General features: G+C 41.6%; 1 protein-coding gene across 5 annotated transcripts in view; it reads left to right on the top strand.

The window, feature by feature from the left end:
- The first annotated feature begins 6,253 nt into the window (after positions 1–6,253).
- The window catches only part of LOC123732877 (TOG array regulator of axonemal microtubules protein 1-like), a 35,324-nt gene continuing 16,144 nt past the window's right edge, over positions 6,254–25,433 (top strand). The window contains exons 1-9 of one of the 5 annotated variants that reach the window (XM_045712205.1): positions 6,257–6,339; positions 6,599–7,140; positions 7,624–7,871; positions 8,226–8,358; positions 8,557–8,662; positions 8,814–9,049; positions 16,418–16,576; positions 17,156–17,274; positions 17,610–18,427. In XM_045712205.1, coding sequence (XP_045568161.1) covers positions 7,664–7,871; positions 8,226–8,358; positions 8,557–8,662; positions 8,814–9,049; positions 16,418–16,576; positions 17,156–17,240 — 927 coding nt within the window. In that variant the 5' untranslated portion in view covers positions 6,257–6,339; positions 6,599–7,140; positions 7,624–7,663 and the 3' untranslated portion in view covers positions 17,241–17,274; positions 17,610–18,427. Of the gene's footprint in view, positions 6,340–6,598; positions 7,141–7,623; positions 7,872–8,225; positions 8,359–8,556; positions 8,663–8,813; positions 9,050–16,417; positions 16,577–17,155; positions 18,428–25,433 lie in introns of those variants that run through there. The other 4 variants (XM_045712206.1, XM_045712208.1, XM_045712204.1 and 1 more) reach the window with 4 other exon arrangements.

Here is a 25,433-nt window from a genome sequence, read left to right as displayed (position 1 = left end):
CAAACATATGACTATTTTACAGCATTTTAAAGACAAGACTCTCGTTAATCTAACCACACTGTCCGATTTCAAAAAGGCTTTACAACGAAAGCAAAACATTAGATTATGTCAGCAGAGTACCCAGCCAGAAATAATCAGACATCCATTTTTCAAGCTTGCATATAATGTCACATAAACCCAAACCACAGCTAAATGCAGCACTAACCTTTGATGATCTTCATCAGATGACACTCCTAGGACATTATGTTATACAATACATGCATGTTTTGTTCAATCAAGTTCATATTTATATCAAAAACCAGCTTTTTACATTAGCATGTGACGTTCAGAACTAGCATACCCACCGCAAACTTCCGGTGAATTTACTAAATTACTCATAATAAACGTTCACAAAAAACATAACAATTATTTTAAGAATTATAGATACAGAACTCCTTTGTGCAATCGCTATGTCCGATTTTAAAATAGCTTTCCGGCAAAAGCACATTTTGCAATATTCTGAGTAGATAGCTCGCCATCACGGGCTAGCTATTTTGACACCCACCAAGTTTGGCACTCACCAAACTCAGATTTACTATAAGAAAAATTGGATTACCTTTGCTGTTCTTCGTCAGAATGCAATCCCAGGACTTCTACTTCAATAACAAATGTTGGTTTGGTTCAAAATAATCCATAGTTATGTTCAAATATCCTCTGTTTTGTTCGTGCGTTTAAGACACTATCCGAAGGGTAACGAAGGGTGACGCACCGGCGTGTAACGTGACAAATAAATTCTAAATATTCCATTACCGTACTTCGAAGCATGTCAAACGCTGTTTAAAATCCATTTTTATGCGATTTTTCTCGTAAAAAGGCGATAATATTCCGACCGGGAAACCCTGTTTTCGTTCAAAGACTAAAAATCTAAAATGGACTCTTCTCGTGCACGCGCGCACCAGTCTCATTGTTCTCTGATCGACCACTTACCAAATGCGCTACTGTTTTTCAGCCATGGCCTGCAAAGTCATCATTTAACGTTCTGCCGCCTTCTGAGAGCCTATGGGAGCCGTAGGAAGTGTCACGTTACAGCAAAGATCCTCAGTTTTCAATAAAGAGAGTGTAGAAGGTGAGTGGTCAGAGAGGGCACTTCCTGTAAGGAATCTTCTCAGGTTTTTGCCTGCCATATGAGTTATGTTATACTCACAGACACCATTCAAACAGTTTTAGAAACTTTAGGGTGTTTTCTATCCAAATCAAACAATTATATGCATATTCTAGTTTCAGGGCAGTAGTAATAACCAGATTAAATCGGGTACGTTTTTTATCCGGCCGTGCAAATACTGCCCCCTACACTAGAGAGGTTATTTAACCAGGTAGGCAAGTTGAGAACAAGTTCTCATTTACAATTGCGACCTGGCCAAGATAAAGCAAAGCAGTTCCACAACATACAACAACACAGAGTTACACATGGAGTAAAACAAACATACCGTCAATAATACAGTAGAAAAATAAGTCTATCTATATACAATGTGAGCAAATGAAGTGAGATAAGGGAGGTAAAGGCAAAAAAAGGCCATGGTGGCAAAGTAAATACAATATAGCAAGTAAAACACTGGAATGGTAGATTTGTAGTAGAGGAAAGTGCAAAGTAGAAATAAATAATGGGGTGCAAAGGAGCAAAATAAATCAAATAAATAAATACAGCAGGGGAAGAGGTAGTTGTTTGGGCTAAATTATAGATGGGCTATGTGCAGTGATCTGTGAGCTGCTCTGACAGCTGGTGCTTAAAGCTAGTGAGGGAGATAAGTGTTTCCAGTTTCAGAGATTTTTGTAGTTCGTTCCAGTCATTGGCAACAGAGAACTGGAAGGAGAGATGGCCAAAGGAGGAATTGGCTCTGGGGGTGACCAGAGATATACCTGCTGGAGCGTGTGCTAAATTCAGTGGGTTTGGCGACGATTATGAAGCGAAGGCCAGCCAACGAGAGCGTACAGTTCGCAGTGGTGGGTAGTATATGGGGCTTTGGTGACAAAACGGATGGCACTGTGATAGACTGCATCCAGTTTGTTGAGTAGGGTATTGGAGGCTGTTTTGTAAATGACATCGCCGAAGTCTGGTAGGATGGTCAGTTTTATGAGGGTATGTTTGGCAGCATGCGTGAAGGATGCTTTGTTGCGAAATAGGAAGCCAATTCTAGATTTAACTTTGGATTGGAGATGTTTGATGTGAGTCTGGAAGTTGTCGGGTCGCGTCAATTCAAATCTGGTATTACAACAAAATAGTTAGCAAAGAGTAACTCCTGTTTTCTTTGTACTTTAAGTAATGCCAACACTTGAATGGAAAATATGATGTTCGTATATACGGTCTCACTGTAACACCACGCAGGGCAAAACAGCGAAGAGAACGTCACATCCTTTGTTCTCCCTTATATACTCTGACAGAGATAGTTCCTGCTCACTGCTGGCCTGTCAGAGGGAGTATGAGCATGGTTTAAACTTACTCATCCTATCGTTGGCGTGCAGGCTGGTCCCAACCTCGTGACGCACTTCCTGTTGCCGGGTGTAGTTATTGTCTTTAGCAGTTGACTTATCTATAGTTTATATACTTAATATTGTATCATAGCTTCCCTGGTATATTATATAGGTTATGCAAACAAATAGCCAGTTAAATCCTAACAAAGGAGAGTTTACAGTCTAACCAGACACCTAGGTATTTGTAGTTGTCCACATATTCTAAGTCAGAACCGTCCAGAGTAGTGATGCTGGACAGGCGGGCAGGTGCAGGCAGCGATCGGTTGAAGAGCATGCATTTAGTTTTACTTGTATTTAGGAGCAGTTGGAGGCCACGGAAGGAGAGTTGTATGGCATTGAAGCTCGTCTGGAGAGTTGTTAATACCATTTTCAAAAAAAAAAAATCCAGATTTTTATTTCTTCATTTTCGTGACCCAAAACGATGACTCCGATCATGCCGAAATAGCGACATTCTGGACAGGCCTAAAAAAAAACATTTTTAAACCATTTTCAAAAAAGAGCGCAGATTTTTTTTTCCTTCATTTTCGTGACACAAAAACGGTGACTCAGGTCATGCCGAACTAGAGACATTCTGGAAAGGCCTAAAATAAAATTTTAAAACCATTTTCACAAAATAATTACAGATTTTTATTTTTTTTGTGATCCAAAATCGGTGACTCCGGTCATGCCTAACTAGCGACATTCTGGACAGGCCTAAAAATATTTTAAAACCATTTTCACAAAAAAGGCGCATTATTATTTTTTCATTTTCGTGACACAAAAACGGTGACTCCTCAGGTCATGCCGAACTAGAAACATTCTGGAAAGGCCTAAAATAACATTGTAAAACCATTTTTACAAAAAAGTGCAGATATTTATTTTTGTGATCCAAAAACGGTGACTCCGGTCATGCCGAACTAGCGACATTCTGGACAGGCCTAAAAAAAGATTTTAAAACCATTTTCACAAAAAAAGCGCACATTATTTTTTTTCATTTTCGTGACACAAAAACGGTGACTCCTCAGGTCATGCCGAACTAGCAACATTCTGGAAAGGCCTAAAAAAACATTTTAAAACCATTTTTACAAAAAAGTGCAGATATTTATTTTTATTTTTGTGATCCAAAAACGGTGACTCCGGTCATGCCGAACTAGCGACATTCTGGACAGGCCTAAAAAAAGATTTTAAAACCATTTTCACAAAAAAGCGCAGATATTTTTTCTTCATTTTTGTGACACAAAAACGGTGACTCCGGTCATGCCGAACTAGCGACATTCTGGAAAGGCCTAAAATAACATTTTAAACCCATTTTCACAAAAAAGTGCAGATTTTTATTTTTCATTTTTGTGACACAAAAACGGTGACTTCGGTCATGCCGAACTAGCGACATTCTGGAAAGGCCTAAAATAACCTTTTAAAACCATTTTCACAAAAAAAGTGCAGATTTTTATTTTTGTGATCCAAAAACGCTGACTCCAGTCATGCCGAACTAGCGACTTTCTGGACAGGCCTAAAAAAAAAAAAAACATTTTAAAACCATTTTCACCAAAATTTTGAGATTTTTTATTTTTGACAGCCAAAAACGACGACTCCGATCATGCCGAACTAGCGACATTCTGGAAAGGCCTAAAATAACATTTTAAAACCATTTTCACAAAAACGTTAACATTTTTATTTTTGTGAACCAAAAACGGAGACTCCGGTCATGCTGAACTAGCGACATTCTGGACAAGCCTAAAAAAAGATTTTAAAACCATTTTCACAAAAAAGCGCAGATATATTTTTTTCATTTTTGTGACACAAAAACGGTGACTTCGGTCATGCCGAACTAGCGACATTCTGGAAAGGCCTAAAATAACATTTTAAAACCATTTTCACAAAATGGCGCAGATATTTTTTTTTTTCATTTTTGTGACACAAAAACGGTGACTCCGGTCATGCCGAACTAGCGACATTCTGGAAAGGCCTAAAATAACATTTTAAAACCATTTTCACAGGTGCGGGCAGTGATCGGTTGAAGAGCATGTATTTTGTTTTACTTGCATTTTAGAGCAGTTAGAGGCCACGGAACGAAAGTTGTATGGCATTGAAGCTCGTCTGAAGGTTAGTTAACACAGTGTCCAAAGAGGGGCCAGAAGTATACAGAATGGTGTCGTCTGCGTAGAGGTGGATCAGAGACTCACCAGCAGCAAGAGCGACATCATTGATGTATACAGAGAAAAGAGTTGGCCCAAGAATTTAATCCTGTGGTACCCCCATAGAGACTGCCAGAGGTCCGGACAACAGGCCCTCCGATTTGACACACTGAACTCTATCAGAGAAGTAGTTGGTAAACCAGGCGATGGAATCATTTGAGAAACCAAGGCTATTGAGTCTGCCGATGAGGATGTGGTGATTGACAGAGTTGAAAGCTTTGGCCAGGTCAATGAATACGGCAGCACAGTATTGTTTCTTATCGATGGCGGTTACGATATCGTTTAGGACCTTGAGCATGGCTGAGGTGCACCCATGACCAGCTCTGAAACCAGATTGCATAGCGGAGAAGGTGCGGTGGGATTCGAAATGGTCGGTAATCTGTTTGTTGACTTGGCTTTTGAAGACCTTAGAAAGGCCGGGTAGGATGGATATAGGTCTGTAGCAATTTGGGTCAAGAGTGTCCCCTCCTTTGAAGAGGGGGATGACAGCAGCAGCTTTCCAATCTATGGGAATCTCAGACGACACGAGAGGTTGAACAGGCTAGTAATAGGGGTTGCAATAATTTCGGCAGATCATTTTAGAAAGAAAGGGTCCAGATTGTCTAGCCCGGCTGATTTGTAGGGGTCCAGATTTTGCAGCTCTTTCAGAACATCAGCTGAATGGATTTGGGAGAAGGAGAAATGGGGAAGGCTTGGGCGAGTAGCTGTGGGGGGTGCAGTGCTGTTGACTGCAGTAGCCAGGTGGAAAGCATGGCCAGCCGTAGAAAAATGCTTATTGAAATTCTCAATTATAGTGTGTTTATCGGTGGTGACAGAGTTTCCTATCCTCAGTGCAGTGGGCAGTTGGGAGGAGGTGTTCTTACCCTTTTACAATGTCCCAGAACTTTTTTGAATTTGTGTTGCAGGAAGCAAATTTCTGCTGAGGATGATCAGCTGTCCATCCTGTCTCCCTGTTGCGCTGTCTTAGGCGTCTCACAGTACGGACATTTACATTTATTACCCTGGCCACATCTGCAGTCCTCATGCCTCCTTGCAGCATGCCTAAGACATGTTCACGCAGATGAGCAAGGACCATGAGCATCTTTTTTTGGTGTTTTTCAGAGTCAGTAGAAAGGCCTGTTTAGTGTCCTAAGTTTTCATAACTGTGACCTTAATTGCTTACCGTCTGTAAGCTGTTAGTGTCTTAATGACCGTTCCACAGGTGCATGTTCAATAATTGTTTATGGTTCATTGAACAAGCATGGGAAACAGTGTTTAAATCCTTCACAATGAAGATCTGTGAAGTTACATGGATTTTTACGAATTATCTGTGAAAGACAGGGTCCTAAAAAATGGATGTTTCCTTTTTGCTTAGTTTATATATATATAAATGTGTATATAGTATTTACAAATTCGTCACATATTTATGATTTTATATGGGAATCAAAAAGTTTGATGAATGTTCACCATGTGCTGATGTGCTCAGCACTGTCAACAGACCCCATTATGACATCACAATGTAACGTAACCCTTGCCATGATATCATTGCTGGTTCCATCTGACAAGCAAAATATAATTTCCACTCTTTTCATGATAGATCTCTCACAGAGATAGGTTAAGTTCTTATTTTGATAGTGTTAATATTTATCATCAATGGCTTATCGAGGAAGAAAATCAAGTGAGTTTGACAAACTCCAGAAGGAGAACTCTCAGATGAAGAGCGTCATCAAACACTTGAGGAAGCAAAAGTTTTCAAGTTTTATAAGGCTCATCAGTTTTTCAAAAATATCACTGTGTTTATTTTATGGTTTCATAGACATACAGTAGGCCTACATCCATAACATCTTTAGCTTAAAAGCTTTATATGACACACTGTGGAAACTATTTTGACTACTTCACTTCTGCTATTCATTTCATACTATACCATTGTGATCCAGGGCTATCAGGAGAGCTACCCAATCCCAGAGGGCCATCGTGGCTTCATCAGTGATGCCAAACTTCTGCAGATGCTGAGAGAGAGGCCATGGAAGCAAAGCAAAGAAAGATAAGTGCTATCCATGAGAATTATGTCCGGACTACTCTCATCGGGGTTGGCAGCACCTTCGCGCACCACTTCGTCCCCTCTATTCAGTGCATTCCGCGGCCGAAAACTCCACCGAGGCCTTTGCCCCGAAGGCTTGAACACATAGCTCTGTCCCCACTGAAGAACGTAGTGGGGGTGGACGGAGCCGAAGTTGGACCCGGATCTCACTCTCTGGAGTCCATCCAGGTAAATAAGTCATTCAGCAGCAGTAGCGTGCGGCCTGTTCCCGTCCCTCCCACTGGAGCTCCCTCCAAGAGGGGCAAGAAGAAGGGCAGGCGGGGAGTCAAAGCCCTGAAAGTCCAGTCGGACCATGGCTGTCCTGACAACAATGGACCCATTGACCTGATGGAGGAGGTGAGGGACATCGAGGCTCACCTGAAGGAGGAGGCCTGGAAGGTAGGATGGACTTTGAATTTATTGTAAATGTGAAAATTTGCAGTTCAGAATTATACTTGGATTGATAAATTGCCAAAACAGATAGTGGTTCCATGTCTTAAAGTCAAATCAAACTTTATTTGTAACATGCGCCAAACACAACAAGTGTAGACCTTACCTTGAAATCAACAGTGCAGTTCAAGAAGAGTTAAGAAAATATTTACCAAATAAACTAATGTAAACAATAATAATAAAAAAGTAACACAATGACATAACAATAACGAGGCTATATACAGGGGGCATCGGTACCGAGTCAGTGTGCGGGGCTACAGGTTAGTTGAGGGGGTACAGTGTGTAGGGGTACAGGTTAGAAAGGATGCTCTCTTTGACAGCATGATAGAGTAGATCCTAGAATACAGGATCTCTCTGTGTATTAGTTTATGTATATACTAGTTCTATATGCATTTCTTTGATGGGAGCATTCTTTTCTGGTCTGCGCCAAAGGTGGTACATGAGGTGAAGGCCATGAGCAGGAGAAGTTCCCATGGGGGAAATAGCCACCAGCTCCTTGGGAAGCCTGAGCTCAGTGGATATGAACACCCCTGCGGAGCTCCGTGACTACTTGGATGTTGGGACCCCGGTCAAGTCGCGTGACAGCCCACCCAGGCCTGCTCCCCCTCCTACCAAGCCCAGGAGCAAACTGCCTCGGCCTATAAGGTTCCTTAGCCTGCCAAAGGCTGCCACCGGCTCAGGTCAGTCCCTCTCACGTACTCACACTAATGTAAATTAGACAGGGAGATGAAGCTAGGTAGATTGATAGAAAGACAGTAGGAAGGGAACGGACACAAATGGCTTTAGCCCAGGGCTAAGACATTTTTCCACACTTGCTTTGCCTGTTGCACAGTGAGATAACCTTTGCTCAAGGCTATTTAGACCCTGCTTCTGAGCAGGGTGAGCACCAACAAAAATGTGTGCTAAATTTAAAAGGATATATTACTAACTAAGATGTTCTAGTGTTAAAAGTACAAACCGATATGGAAATTAGTAAATACATAAATAAATACATACAGTTCACAGAGAGATAGATGTCTGCTGTCAACCCATAGACAAGAAGGCAGCCAGTGAGCCAAAGGGCCAAATAAAGAAAAGTCAAGACCAGGCCAGGTTGCAGCCCCTGTCCAACCCAGAGCAGGCCCTGACTAAGACCTTCAAGCTGCTCCACTCTGCCTCTGATGACTGGTGAGCATTCACTGTAGACAAGACCAATGGAGCTAGGCTAAAGGAAGCACAGTGTAGTGTCCTTGGAAATGTAGATTTGCTCCATAGAGCGTAGAAACTTCTGAAATTAAGAGACCAGAGTCCTAATTGATGAACATCATTATAATGTTTTTGGAAAATGTTGTCGAAATTGCTTACGTTTCTTACACTGAATTGCAGGGAGAAGAAGATTGAGGGCTTGACCTCTCTCCGTGTGATGGCTCAGAACCACATGGACATACTGATGCCTAAACTCCATGATATCTGCCTTGCCATTATAAATGAGGTAGCTGTATTCATTCACTGCCCTCTTCATTCATCTGCACAAATCTGCTACATTTGGAGAACAAGTCAAATTATTGTGTCATGTTTCTGATGTTCGTGGGTTGTACTGCTCAACATTAATAGCTGGTCCTGTGCATGTTATTATGATTCAGGTGAAGAACCTGCGCTCTGCAGTGTCCTGTGCTGCCATGGCCACACTGGGTGACATGTACGTCCACCTCCAGAGGGCCATGGACAGTGAGGTGGAGGGGACGGCACGCGTGCTGCTGCACAAAGCCAGCGAGGCCAACACCTTCATCCGGCAGGGCGCCAACTGTGCCCTGGGTCACATGGTGCAGAGCTGCACCCCTACCCGTGTCATGAATGCCCTGCTGGTCGGTGGGCTGAGGTAAAGAGGGAGAGGGGTCAATTAACACTCACTAAGGGGTAGATCCGGACTTCCACAAATGTTCACTTTGTCTCACATTGAAAGTTTGACTCGAGTGGAAGTTAGGATTCACTCCAAACAGACCTGAACTTTCTGGTGCAAAATGGTCACTGCTCGCTTAGGTATACCTTAGATTAGATTCAACTTTATGGTCATTGAACAAGTACAAGTACAGTACAACGAAATGCAGTTAGCATCTGACCAGAAGTGCAAATAAAAGAGCGCAAAAAATGTACAAGTAAAACAATTAAGTACAATGTATGTTATTAAGTGGGATGTATAAATGTGCAATCAAGGCAAATGGCAAGTCTAAATGTGCAATGAAGGCAAGTATTAGGGCCGGGACAATGCCAGTATCGCAATATATTTTCAATGGCAAAAATGAAAACACAAAGCAGATCTCACCCTTTGGTCCTTTAAAAACCTGCTGTATTTAAAATATTGTGTGACATAGCTTGGAAAATAAGTGAATATTACTCAGGATGACAACATAATGACATTTGTTTCCAACATTACGTCTGCTTTCCTAAAGAAGTTAAATCCGCTTCGTGTTTTGGATACTGGTATCGTCCCGGACCTAATTAGCAGTGGATGTATGTCATCTCAACACAAGAACATTTGTTAACACTTTATATGAAAGTGATGCTCCAGAGCAGGGCCGGCTTTAGCCTCTTGGGGAGGTTTGGTTGGGAGGCCCACACACCAAGCGGGCCCCCAAAAATTATGGCACCCCTCTTGACGGCGGAGAGAAACATGTGCATATTAAAGTTAATTTCCTCTAATTCGACACTACAGTAAATGGTGACCCCGATGTGATATATCTTACAGATACTTTGGACTAAATTTGAGTTTATTCTATTCTATTGGGGCAGCAGGTAGCCTAGTGGTTAGCGTGTTGGACTTGTAACCAAAAGGTTGCAAGATCGAATCCACCAAGCTGACAAGGTAAAAATCTGTCGTTCTGCCCCTGAACAAGGCAGTTAACCCACAGTTCCTAGGCCGTCATTGAAAATAAGAGTTTGTTCTTAACTGACTTGCCTAGTTAAACAAATAAAATTATCATATATAATGAACATGTGGCCTATGTGAAGGCGAATATGCAAGCAATCTATATTTTTGAGTTATGGAAATCGCCTCGTATTAATGATTTGATCAAAACAGGCAAGAATGTTCTCACATTTGATTCGAATAGGGATGAAATTCTTTAGTGCTGGCAATATGCACTGAGTATACCAAACATAGGGGGGGGGGGGGGTCTGGTGAACACGTCAGGGTTCTATGGCCGCAGGCAGAACAGCAGAAACAGGGTCAGCAGCACGACCAGGTGGACTAGGGACGGGGACAGCCAGGAGTCGTCAGGCCAGATAGTCCTGAGGCATGGTCCTTGGGCTCAGGTCCTCCGAGAGGGGAGAGCGAAAAGAAAGGAGAATTAGAGGGAGCATATATATATGATCACACAGGACACCAGATAAGACAGGAGAATTACACCGGATATAACAATATGACCCTAGCCCCCCGTTCAAAGGCACTTAAATATTGTCTTGCCCATTCACCCTCTGAATGGCACACATACACAATCCATGTCCATATTGTCTGTCACGACTTCCGCCGAGGTCGGTCCCTCTCCTTGTTCGGGCGGCGTTCGGCGGTCTACGTCACCGACCTTCTAGCCATTGCTGATCTACTTTTCATTTTCCATTTGTTTTGTCCTTGTCTTACACACCTGATTTCATTCCCCCAATTACTTGTTCATTATTTAACCCTCTGTTCCGCCATGTTTGTTTGTGAGTGATTGTTTGTAATACGGTCCGTTATTGTGGGCTCGAATTATTGCGTTGTATTTGTGAATATTTGAGTAAATTATGTTTATTACTCATATCTGCTGTCCTGCGCCTGACTCCTCTACACACAGGCAATATTACATTGTCTCAAAACTTAAAAATCCTTATTTAACCTGTCACCTCCCCTTCATTTATACTGATTGAAGTGGATTTAACAAGTGACATCAATAATTGGATTCACCTGGTCAGTCTGTCATGGAAAGAGAAGACGTTCTTAATGTTTTGTATACTCAGTGTATTGACATGCATAAGAATAAATACGAGAGAATGTTAATTCTAAAGCTTGCTGTGCTTTTACTCGGGAAAAACTAATAGCAACACAGCAAACTACTGATGAACTTCCCACAGGAAATCAGAGCGCAGCATAGAGCAATTGGAAGCAGAACTTCAAGCATATGAAAAAGAGCATGATCAGACTAGGTCATTTCTACATGATGCGCAGCGAGATTTGTTAGAACAGAGCACAAATAGGCTCCAAAGCGATAAGTCTGACTGAGATGCAGATAGCTGCAAAGTCAGTCCCACCTAGGGTGTGGCCATGCCAGAGTATGTGAGCGGAGTGGAGCTTGCCCTATTTGACTGGATCGTGGAGCAAGTTTCCCAGAGGCTGGAGCTTCGGCTTTCTCGCCCCCTTCAATTTCGCTCCAGTAGTGCTCCAGTAGCACTCATTTTACAAGCTCAGGGCATGCCCGGCCCAGCATGCATTTGTAGTCTACTTGTGTGCTGCTATAGCACCTTGCTTTAGCTACTGTCATCTAATATTCTAAATATCTTCATAAAGAAGCTGATAAAACACACAGGTGAAAAATCAAGGAGACTTACAAAGATGAGGAGGACCAAGAGCAAGAGAGGGAGTGCGGTTATGTAGTGTTCACAACTAAAGAATGAAAAGACAGGTATCCCGAAAGCATGTACTTACTACGTGTACATGCTAACAGAAAGGAACGAGGTGGGTAGCTAGCTAAGTGTGTCATTTTAGCGCATTATTTATGAACAAAAAATAATCTCTAAAAAGTTCAGTTAATTTTCCTTCTATTATCTACACAATAGGCCATCATTGATGGCATGCTAACTAACTCTATTACCTCTTTCAAGGAGCGTTCTGTTTTGATAGGGATATTTGACCTAAAATCCTTTAGGCCTACCTACAGAACAAAATAAAAATAACTACGCATCCCTGCCCAGCCTGGCATTAGTGGCCCAAACGGTGTTTAACATCCCAAGTGGCTCTGCAAGAGCTGAGAGTGTAACGGCTGTCTACGGAAGAAGTGGACCAAAATGCGGCGGAGTTAGGGTTCGTCATTTTTAAAGTCACGAACACTATGCAATTCACAAAACAACAAAACTGACAGCCAACACAGTCCTGTCAGGTGCAACAACTGTGACAAGAGCAATTACCCACACCCACACAACGGAAACGTAGGCAACTTATGTGTGACTCCCAATCAACCACAACCCTCTACAGCTGTGCTTGATTGGAAGTCACACGGCCAAAATTAAATGAAACAATAAAACACTCACTCCCTTCTGCCACGTCCTGACCCAACTACACCCTCTACTGGTCAGGACGTGACAGAGAGGGTATTCTCTGCGGCTGGCCTGCTCTCCAGGCACAATCACATGAGCCTGAAGCTACAGACTCTGGCCAAACTCATGTTTCTAAAAATGAATTCAAAGGCACTGTAGATTGAGCCTAATGAGGCATTTTTCATTTAATTTGTATTTAATTCTAAGTTAGTCAATCAGCATGTATGTGCAATGTATAGACTATAACGATTTAATACAACAAAATGTTGTTTAAATGCTGAGCTTACACGGAACCCAAACTGGCTGCGCGCGTGCGCCATAGTGTTGACAGTACCAAAATACAACAACTCATTTACAAAAAACACTGCAGCACAAACAAGTTACAACGTGAAATCGCCTCTATCCCATTCATACCTTAGAGGACCAAACTACATCTCCCATAATGCAACGCCCGTACTGTTAGCTCCCAGTCTGCATCACAGAAAGGCATGCTAGCTATCAACAGGAGCACTTTTAGCACTCTGTAAACTATATTAATAACAACAATAAAACTCTGAAAGTTACATGTTTCTATAGTCTCACATTCCCTTATAACAATATCTACAGCATTAACCTTGGGATGTTTTATTTATTTCACGTTATGGACTTCTACAAAGGAGTAATCTGCAAGACACACCTTTCTCAGTGTTTTCTCGGACTGAGGAGAACGGCAGCTACGGGTAGTACCAGGGTGTTAGTAGGTGACGCATGCACCCAGATGAAATAAAATACATTTAATGAAATAAAACCCGAAGATGTTAACATCATTCAGCTACTGTAACTGCCTACCTAACATCAACAGGCAGCACCAGTAGCGCAACAATTAAAAATAGACACCAAAAGTAAAGTTCCTGGCGATCAAAGCGATCTGACTCCCCCTTCTGTCTGAACTTGGAAAATTCCTGTTCGCGGGCTTTGGCCCTCAACCTGGTTGTTCTGTTCTGCGTTGTGTACTATTCTAATAATTTGAAGTTTGATGGAATAACCATTTTAACTCTACTACAAATACATTTCGTATTAGGCTACATGTCTGACTCCTGACCTATTTAGAGTGTTTATATGCTGTTTAATACGACATGTAGCCTATTTGAAATTGTGAGTGCTTCTTACAGTCACCTTTTCCTGTTTACTTACATCATTCAAATCATATGGTTTGGTTTCAATATTTCAAAACCAAATGGTAGGTTATACACCACGGCTTTCAGCCAATCAGCATTCAGGGCTCGAACCACCCGGTTTATAATTACAATTATCTCACCAACTCCTCATCACCACTCTGGGTAGCAGAGTTTCATTTTGTTTACATCTCTAGGTCTGATATCTGATTGGAAGTTCACTTTTATAGTAGCATATTGGTCAACAACTCACATTGTTTTATTCTAACAACTCAGAGGCTTTTAAAAGAGTCAGAATCATTGTCTCTCTTTTTCTTTGTTCCTGACCTGCGCTAGTGAGATACGCTCTCTCTCTCTCCACCCCAGCGACTCTTGGGCATGGCTTTTCAGGCTATGACTTCTCTCTCTCTCCCTCTCTGATCATGCATAAGGTATTGCATTGTAATGTTTGTTAATGCCTTGTATATGATTTCATAATGTTAAATACCTTTCCACTCTCAGTCCAATTCTTGCTAGTCAATGTCAACTCATTGCCTAATGCTTGCTTGCATATTTTAAGTATCTTTATAGTGTAAAAGATAAACATTTTAATGCATAAATAGTTATATATCAAATACTACCACACTACAAAGTCAATCAATTTATTAAACACCATCACAAATATTCAAATGTTTTCATTTAGGCAGGTCTTAAGAAACATTTGTCACGTCCTGACCAGTAAAGGGGTTATTTGTTATTGTAGTTTGGTCAGGACGTGGCAGGAGGTGTTTGTTTTATGTGGTTCGGGGTTTGTTGGGCTATGTTCCTATGTAAGAGGGGTGTTTGTTTAGAGTGTTTCGGGGTGTGTTGGGTTATGTTCTTGTCAGTTTATTTCTATGTTAGTTCTAGTCTTTCTATTTCTATGTTTAGTTAATGGGGTTGACCTTCAATTGGAAGCAGATCGCTCCTCGTTGCTTCTGATTGAAGGTCCTATGTATAGGGGTAGTTTTTGTAATGGGATTGGTGGGTAGTTGTCTCCTGTTTTGTGTCTGTGCACCTGACAGGACTGTAGTGTCATTCGTTGTTTTGTATACGTGTTTCTTTTGTTTTTTCCTTCTTTTCAATAAATAAAGCAGATGAGTATACACGTTCCCGCTGCACCTTGGTCCAATCCTTACGACGTCCGTTACAACATTATGATATTAAACCTCTACGGGATCAGTGTCCCCCCCGCGGGATGGTTGAGCTAACGTAGGCCAATGTGATTAGCATGAGGTTGTACGTAACAGAAACATTTCCCAGGACATATATGGGCAGAAAGCTTAAATTCTTGTTAATCTAACTGCACTGTCCAATTTACAGTAGGTATTACAGTGAAAGAATACCAATCTATTTGTTTGAGAAGAGTGCACAAGGTATTGATAAACCAATTAGGCACATTTGGGCAGTCTTGATACAACATTTGTACAGAGATACATTGGATCAGTCTAAAACATTGCACTGACACTGCTGCCATCTAGTGGCCATAATCGAAATTGCCCCTGGGCTGGAATAATACCTTATGGCCTTTCTCTTGCATTTCAAAGACGATGGTATAAAAAAACACAAAAAAAACGTTTACCAGATCTAATTTGTTATATTGTCCTACATTCATTTAACATTTCCACAAACTTCAAAGTGTTTCCTTTCACATGGTATCAAGAATATGCATATCCTTGCTTCAGGTCTTGAGCTACAGGCAGTTAGAATTGGGTATGTCATTTTTGGTGAAAATTGAAGGGTCCGATCCTTAAGAGGTTCTTTCAAAATAACATAATAGCATATTTTGAGTTTAATTATGTTACTGTGGTTAGTTAGCCAAAGCTAGACTTCAAGTTCAGTCTGCCATCAAGTCGAAACGGTCCTATGGCAATATGTTTTCACCGTGGTGAAGGAAAAGGGATATTGCTTGAAAACGTATCTCAATCCAGGGATGGAAGGTATGCTGTACTCCTAATCTTCTCATTATCCAAGCCTCGAAATCGAGAAGATTGAAATACTGCTAGTTTTTAATTAACTGCCTTTTTCATCAGCATGCTAGGTTATTCCACAACACTTCCGGCAGCAACTCACCCCAACTCTAGATGTCACATTTTAATGGAATCACATTTTTTTCTTATGTCTTATACTTCCGTGTGTTGTGTACTTCTTATTTTACCATTGCGTTATTTAGATTATTTTTAGCCATTGTAGAGGTACTGTCTACTATGTGTGCTAGCCTTTGGAGTAACAAGTCATTTATAAACATTTATAAATAAGGGAACACTTTAATTAGGGGTATATAGGACTATATTATAAGTGCATTACTCACATCAAAAGGCACTCATTAACAAAACACCATTCGGACATTTATAAATACATTTTAAATATGTATATTAAAGTCAACCACACCATAACAAATACCTTGACAATAACTCCTTTATAACTGGTTTATAGTACATTAGTAGTACATTATTAATCATTTACAAATTGTGAACAACTATATCAACACCTTATTAATTACCGATAAATCATGAACAAATCATTTAAAATATTGTTTATAAATGTGTAAATAACAATTTATAGATTTCTTATTGACATTTACAAATGTAGGAATAATGATTAATAAATGTTAAGCAAACTCTTCACAAACAGTTTATAAATGGTACATTAAGGGACCTTAATATAAAGTCTTACCGAACATTTTGATCCATCGATGAGACTTCATCAATACATTCCATTATCATTCGTCTCCTAACTCATGTATCTCTATGACATGTAACTGATGTGCTCTGTTTTTCCTTCCTCAGCCACCGTAACGCTGCGGTGAGGAGCTGCACTGCTCAGTACCTGGAGAGACTGGCTGAGGTCATGGGGATGGCTCGTCTCCTGTCGGGGAAGAAAGACCTCACTGACCGTTTCTTGATTGCCGTCAGTAAACTGGCTGTGGACCCTGCACAGGAAGTCAGGTGGGAAGTTCCTCCTGTAAAGTAGCTTGCTTAAACATAATGGCCGGCCTTAATTTAGGCCGTGATTCAATCCATGGCTCGCTATAGCACTAGATCGCCGACAATGCAGTTTTTAAAGGTAATTTACTCTTGAGTTGACATCTGCAGCGTTTACCACAAATACAAATTGAAATTGCCTTTAAAAGCCACATTGTCGGCTGTCTACAGCATCTATGCTAAAAGGGTGTCATGGATTGAATTGCGGATTTTAGGTATTCCAAAACAACCACAGGTTCTCTTGGAGGGGAATAGTATTGTAAACACAAATAAGTGCTACGTGGCATAGGAAAATCCGCTAAGATTTTCATAATAATGAACGGTTAAAACCCAGTTGTTAGATAGTTGAGATGATTTGTAGATCAGGTAATGCGGTGCATTACTCAAACCGACCCTCTTGCAAATTCTACCTAAAGTATGTCTTATTTTGATGGGATATTGTTTCTCAGGTTGCCATCAATTGATTACTGTTTTTAATCACAGACAGCAGATATGATTTGATATGTTGCACGTTTAAGATGATATTAATATCTTTGTTCTCAGCAGGCATCATGGTCGCAATATCTTGAGAAACGTGGCCACTAAAATGTGGGACAAATTCGCCCAAGGAAAGAGCGAGAATCCTTGAGGGAGGTCATCTCAAAGGTTAACCTCAAAGAAAGGTACATTCTCTCTGGATGATTAGAAGAAGTATGACAAATGAGCTGATATGATTACAGAAATCCAATCCCACTGGGCACAGTCATCAGTTCAATGTCTAGTTTTGATTTAAACTTGGGAAATGAACCAAAATGTGAAAACAACCAAAAATGTTGGTTAAAAGTTGCGTGAAAAAAATCCAATTGTGTGTTCCACATTGATTCACCGTCGTCACATAGCTTTTTTGTTGTTGTTGGAAAGAGGTGGAAATAACGTTTATTCAACCAGTTTTGGCCCAATGGGATGAATTTAATATACTGTAAGATTATACCTTTCTGTCTTTTCTCTTTTTCAACAGGAATATCTGAATAATCCCCAACTTGACTATATATTTGTATCTAAATATTTGCACATTTCCCAACTTGACTATTATCCCCTCCAGTCCCCAAACTCCAATATTTTCGTTCATTCTAAGAAATTTGACACTATCATCCAAACCCCCATGTAAATGCATTTTTAAGCTGCATTGACTCCTTGTCCAAGTCCTGAATCCACTACAAGGCAATACCAACCATATTCAAAGCACTAAATGACCTTTCCTCGAAGCTCCTATCTGATCTACCAGCTCAATAGTGGTCTACTGAAACCATACTCACCATCTCAGGTGGTGCTCAGATCATCAACCACTGACCTCCACTTATCCTCAAAACCAGCAGTCCTCTTTTGGAGGCAGATTGGTCAGTGCTCCTGTATGGCACCAACATTGTGGATTTTCATCCAATACTTCTGGACTATGAGAACATTCTTTGGACAATAAAATTAGGTAAAATGGAAGCTGGCTACAGTCTCAGTTTTATCCTCCAAGACAGTGTGAGGATGTGTAACAACAATACCTGTGGTTTAACTTGATGATCAGGGCCAGATTACCGAATGGGCACGCAGGGCACCTGCCCTGTGGGTCCCGACCTCCAGGGAATATCATCATAACATCCAAAACTAAAAGTATAGTGGATGTATATTACAGTACGTGGATATTTTACAATTTGTGAGCTCGTTTCATAATTTGTAGCCATGTTTTATATAAATTTGTGCTCATTTGGTAGAAAGTCGTGAGCATTTAAAAAAAAATTGTGGGGATGTTTTATATCAATTTGCTTACTGGTGCTCTTCCATGCCGTCCCTAGGAGGGGTGCGTCACTTGAGTGACGCACTTGAGTGCGTCACTTGATCTTCCTGTCTGGGTTGGCGCCCCCCTTGGGTTGTGCCGTGGCGGAGATCTTTGTGGGCTATACTCGGCCCTGTCTCATGATGGTAAGTTGGTGGTTGAAGATATCCCTCTAGTGGTGTGGGGGCTGTGCTTTGGCAAAGTGGGTAGGGTTATATCCTGCCTGTTTGGCCCTGTCCGGTGTTATCATCGGAGTGGGCCACAGTGTCTCCCGACCTCTCTTGTCTCAGACTCCAGTATTTATGCTGCAGTAGTTTATGTGTCGGGGGGGCTAGGGTCAGTCTGTTATATCTGGAGTATTTCTCCTGTCTTATCCAGTGTCCTGTGTGAATTTAAGTATGCTCTCTCTACTTCTCTCTTTCTTTCTCTCTTTCTTTCTGTCTCTCTCTCGGAGGACCTGAGCCCTAGGACCATGCCTCAGGACTACCTGGCCTGATGACTCCTTGCTGTCCCCAGTGCACCTGGCTGTGCTGCTGCTCCAGTTTCAACTGTTCTGCCTACGGCTATGGAACCCTGACCTGTTCACCGGATGTGCTCCTTGTCCCAGACTTGCTGTTTTCAACTCTCTAGAGACAGCTGGAGCGGTAGAGATACTCTGAATGATCGGCTATGAAAAGCCAACTGACACTTTCTCCTGAGGTGCTGACCTGTTGCACCCTCGACAACCACTGTGATTATTATTATTTGACCCTGCTGGTCATCTATGAACATTTTGGCCATGTTCTGTTATAAACGCATTTTATAAAATGATTTGCATTTTAATGAGGGAAATAAGTATTTGACCCCTCTGCAAAACATGACTTAGTACTTGGTGGCAAAAACCTTGTTGGCAATCACAGAGGTCAGACGTTTCTTGTAGTTGGCCACCAGGTTTGCACACATCTCAGGAGGGATTTTGTCCCAGTCCTCTTTGCAGATCTTCTCCAAGTCATTAAGGTTTCGAGGCTGACGTTTGGGCAACTCGAACCTTCAGCTCCCTCCACAGATTTTCTATGGGATTAAGGTTTGGAGACTGGCTAGGCCACTCCAGGACCTTAATGTGCTTCTTCTTGAGCCACTCCTTTGTTGCCTTGGCCATGTGTTTTGGGTCATTGTCATCCTGGAATACCCATCCACGACCCATTTTCAATGCCCTGGCTGAGGGATGGAGGTTCTCACCCAAGATTTGACGGTACATGGCCCCGTCCATCGTCCCTTTGATGCGGTGAAGTTGTCCAGTCACCTTAGCAGAAAAACACCCCCAAAGCATAATGTTTCCACCTCCATGTTTGACGGTGGGGATGGTGTTCTTGGGGTCATAGGCAGCATTCCTCCTCCTCCAAACACGGCGAGTTGAGGTGATGCCAAAGAGCTGGTGTAATCAATGTGTAATAAGAGAGTGTAATCAATGTGTAATAAGTACGGAAACAATTTATGAACATGTTAAATTATTATGTGACATGGAGTCATTATTCAGGTCCTGATTGGTCAAGAAGCTTATTTGACACGTCAAATAATGTTATTTGACGTGTATCTTTTTGACACGCCAAGACCCAAACGGCGTTCCATATGTACCGGGTTAGGCTATATGTGTTGTACACACACATCAATAATGTATTGATGAAAAAACATATTGAAGACATAGATATAGAGAGGTTTTCTTTTCTAAAATCTAACCACTCAAATTATTATTTACTCAAAGTATGTTTCCATGATTTATTCCCCCCAAAAGATTATTGACTAAATCTAAATTCAATCTGAAGCGCCGAAGATTCACTTTATAGGGCGATTGACAAAGGTACTGCATTCACGGTACACGCTGCATATGTCGGCTCAATCAGAAATGTTATTTAAACGTGAACTACAACACAGATATTCTCAGTTACTGATTGAGTACAAAGTATGATGTCGTAATGTATACAAGGTGCCATTGAACAACACAAACCTCTACCTTTTCGACTGAACTAAACTCCATCTTCTCCCTCTATAAAGAGTATTTTGTATAGTCACCACCAGGGCTGGGGTCAATTCAGTGAATAATTGAATTCAAATCTCCCATCATTTATTATGAAGACTTTTCATTTTACTGAACTAACTGAATTAAAGTCAACCCTGATCACCAATACAGCTGTACAGTGGTAATTTGACAGGACTGAGAGAGAAAGCAAAACATACATGTAAGTTAGATAGTAACAACAATAAATCCAGTACTGTATAGTTACCGCTGTAGAAAAACAAAAATCTATGCCTTATAGATCCCAAAGTTGTGCAACTGACTGAAATATTTTTACATTGTTTCTACCTTTTTCAGGTAATTAACCTACCCGTTCTACCTCCAATGTTTTGACAGTGTATCTCTGATAGTTTCACTTTCGATTTTTCAGCTCAACTCAGCTTCCTTGCGTGACATCCATCAACATCATACCCAAAGGAATCTCTTCAAACAATATCCCGTTTGCTTTAGAGATCACATTCACTTTCATTTTAAAGTGCTGTACACGGACTCCCCTCATTATTGTATTCATGCTATTCCATATCGTAACGCTAACCCCATTCTCATTGCAAGACATGCCAGGCAATGTTGCCCTCTAGTGTTTTTTTGGAGATACAGCATGTATTATTTTATCATTCGTCATCACGGGTTGTGGTTAATTCCATTTCAATGCCAGTCAATTCAGAAACTAAACCAGATTCAAATGACACATGTTCCTCATTGGAATTTCAAGGTACTTCCTGAATTGACTGGAATTTAAATGGAATTGACCTCAAACCTGAGGTTCATCAACCAAAAGTATACTCAGCTGGAAAGAGAAAAACAGAGACAGGAAATTATTTGAGAAAAAAACACACAATGGAAGTAAATGTTATTGTCACTTTTCCTAATAAAAACATAATTGATGTGTGAGTATGTGTGTATATACAATATATATAATTCACTGACCAAAAATATAAACGTAACATCCAACAATTTTTAAGATTTTACTGAAATACAGTTCACATGAGCAAATCAGTCAATTGAAATAAATGCATTATGCCCTAATCTATGGATTTCCCATGACTGGGAATACAGATATGCATCTGTTGGTCACAGATACCTTAAAGGTAGGGGCATGGGTCAGAACACCAGTCAGTATCTGGTGTGACCACCATTTGCCTCATGCAGTGCAACACATTTCCTTCGCATAGAGTTAATCAGGCTGTTGATTGTGGCCTGTGGAATGTTTTCCCAGCCCCTTCATTGGTTGCGTGAAGTTGCCGGATATTGCCGGGGAACTGGAACGCGCTGTCGTACATGTCAATCCAGAGCATCCCTAACATGCTCAATGGGTAACATGTTTGGTTAGTATGCAGGCCATGGAAGAACTGGGACATTTTCAGCTTCCAGGAATTGTGTACAGATCCGATGACATGGGCCTGTGCATTCATGCTGAAACATAAGGTGATGGCGGTGGATGAATGGCACAACAATGGGCCTCAGGATCTCGATCACGGTATCTCTGTGCATTCAAATTGCCAAAGATAAAATGCAATTGTGTTTGTTGTCTGTAGCTTATGCCTGCCCATACCATAACCCCACCGCCAAAATGGGGAACTCGCTGTCCACAGCAATGACATCACCAAACAGCTCGCTGTCTGCTATCTGCCCGGTGCAATTGAAACTGTGATTCATCCGTGAAGAGCAAACTTCTCCAGCGTGCCAGCGGCCATCGAAGGTGAGCATTTTCCCACTGAAGTCGGTTACGACGCCAAACTGCAGTTAGGTCAAGACCATGGTGAGGACGACGAGTTTGCTGATGAGCTTCCCTGAGATGGTTTCTGACAGTTTGTGCAGAAATTCTTCAATTGTGCAAATCCACAGTTTCATCAGCTGTCTGGGTGGCTGGTCTCAGATGATCCCGCTGGTGAAGTAAATGGATGTGGAGGTCCTGGGCTGGCATGGTTACACGTGGTCTGCGGTTGTGAGGCTTATTGGACGTACTGCGGTTTATGGTAGAGAAATTAACATTCTATTCTCTGGCAACAGCTTTGGTAGACACTCCAGCAGCCGCATGGCGAATTGACCGCTCCCTCAACATTTGAAAGATCTGTAGCATTGTGTTGTGTAACAAAACTGTACATTTTAGAGTAGCCTTTTATTGTCCCCAGCACAAGGTGCACCTGTGTAAGGATCATGGTGTTTAATCAGCTTCTTGATATGCCACAGCTGTCAGGTGGATCGATTATCTTGGCGAAGGAGAAATGCTCACTAACGAGGATGTAAACAAATGTGTGCACAAAATATGTATATACAGTTGAAGTCGGAGGTTTACATTCACTAAGGTTGGAGTCATTAAAACCCATTTTTCAACCACTCCACAAATGCCTTGTTAACAAACTATAGTTTTGGCAAGTCGGTTAGGACATCTACTTTGTGCATGACACAAGTAATTTTTCCAACAATTGTTTACAGACAGATTATTTCACTTATAATTCACTGTATCACAATTCCAATGGGTCAGAAGTTTACATACACTAAGTTGACTGTGCCTTTAAACAGGTTGGAAAATTCCAGAAAATGATGTCATGGCTTTAGAAGCTTCTGATAGGCTAATTGACAACATTTGAGTCAATTGGAGGTGTACCTGTGGATGTATTTCAAGGCCTATCTTCAAACTCAGTGCCTCTTTGCTTGACATCATGAGAAAATCAAAAGAAATCAGCCAAGACCTCAGAAATAGAATTGTAGACCTCCACAAGCCTGGTTCATCCTTGGGGGCAATTTCCAAATGCCTGAAGGTACCACGTTCATCTGTACAAACAATAGAACGCAAGTATAAACACCATGGGACCACGCAGCCGTCATTCCGCTCAGGAAGGAGATGTGTTCTGTCTCCTAGAGATGAACATATTTTGGTCGCGAAAAGTGCAAATCAATCCCAGAACAACAGCAAAGGACCTTGTGAAGATGCTGGAGGAAGCAGGTACAAAAGTATCGAAATCCACAGTAAAACGAGTCCTATATTGACATAACCTGAAAGGCCGCTCAGCAAGGAAGAAGCCACCGCTCCAAAACCGCCATAAAAAAACAGACTCAGGTTTGCAACTGTACATGGGGACAAAGATCATACTTTTTGGAGAAATGTCCTCTGGTATGATGAAACAAAATCAGACCTGTTTGGCCATAATGGCCATCATTATGTTTGGAGGAAAAGGGGAGGCTTGCAAGCCGAAGAACACCATCCCAACCGTGAATCACAGGGGTGGCAGCATCATGTTGTGGGGGTGCTTTGCTACAGGAGGGACTGGTGCACTTCACAAAATAGATGGCATCATGAGGGAGGAATATTATGTGGATATATTAAAGCAAAATCTCAAAACATCAGTCAGGAAGTTAAAGCTTGGGTCGCAAATGGGTCTTCCAAATGGAGAATGACCCCAAGGATACTTCCAAAGTTGTGGCAAAATGGCTTAAGGACAACAAAGGCAAGGTATTGGGTGACCATCACAAATCCCTGACCTCAATCCTATAGAAAATGTGTGGGCAGGACTGAAAAAAAGCGCTGTGCGTGCAAGAAGGCCTACAAACCTGATTCAGTTACACCAGCTCTGCCAACTTATCGTGGGAAGCTTTTGGAAGGCTACCCAAAACGTTTGACCCAAGTTAAACATTTTAAAGGCAATGCTACCAAATGCTAATTGAGTGTATGTAAACTTCTGACCCACTGGGAATGTGATGAAAGAAATACAAGCTGAAATAAATCATATGTGAACTTCTGACCCACTGGGAATGTGATAGAAAGAAATACAAGCTGAAATAAATCAATCTCTCTTCTATTATAGTGACATTTCACATTCTTAAAATAAAGTGGTGATCCTAACTGACCTAAGACAGGGAATTTCTACTAAGATTACATTTCAGGAATTGTGAAAACTGAGTTGAAATGTATTTGGCTAAGGTGTATGTAAACTTCCGAATTCAACTGTATACTATATATATATATATATATATATATATATATATATACTATATATATATAGATAAACTCAGCAAAAAGAAACGTCCTCTCATTGTCAACTGCATTTATTTACACTAACATGTGTAAATATTTGTATGAACATAACAAAGATTCAGCAGCTGAGACAAACTGAACCAGTTCCACAGAAATGTGACTAACAGAAAGGGAATAATGTGTCCCTGAACAAAGGGGGGTCAAAAATCAAAGTAACAGTCAGTATCTGGTGTTGCCACCAACTGCGTTAAGTACTGCAGTGCATCTCCTCCTCATGGACTGCACCAGATTTGCCAGTTCTTGCTGTGAGATGTTACCCCACTCTTCCACCAAGGCACCTGCAAGTTCCCGGACATTTCTGGGGATTGGCCCTAGCTCTCACCTCCGATCCAACAGGTCCCAGACGTGCTCAATGGGATTGAGATCCGGGCTCTTCGCTGACCATGGCAGAACACTGATATTCCTGTCTTGCAGGAAATCATGCGCACAGAACGAGCAGTATGGCTGGTGGCATTGTCATGCTGGAGGGTCATGTCAGGATGAGCCTGCAGGAGGTGTACCACATGAGGGAGGAGGATGTCTTCCCTGTAATACACAGCGTTGAGACTGCCTGCAATGACAACACCTCCAAATCGATCCCGCTTCAGAGTACAGGCCTCGGTGTTAACCTTCATTCCTTCGACGATAACCGTGAATCCGACCGATCACTCCTGGTGACAAAACCCGTCTACTCGTCAGTGAAGAGCACTTTTGGCAGTCCTGTCTGGTCCAAGCGACGGTGGGTTTGTGCCCATAGGCAATGCTTTTGCCAGTGATGTCTGGGTGAGGACCTGCCTTACAACAGGCCTACAAGCACTCAGTCCAGCCTCTCTCAGCCTATTGCGGACAGTCTAGCACTGATGGAGGGATTGTGCGTTCCTGGTGTAACTCGGGCACAGTTGTTGTTGCCATCCTGTACCTGTCCCCGCGAGACGTGATGTTTGGATGT

The sequence above is a fragment of the Salmo salar genome, unplaced genomic scaffold (assembly GCF_905237065.1).
Source record: "Salmo salar unplaced genomic scaffold, Ssal_v3.1, whole genome shotgun sequence".
In the NCBI taxonomy this organism is placed as follows: Eukaryota; Metazoa; Chordata; class Actinopteri; order Salmoniformes; family Salmonidae; genus Salmo; species Salmo salar.
Note: the sequence above shows the minus strand (reverse complement) of the source record. Positions and strands in the feature narration are given on the sequence as shown.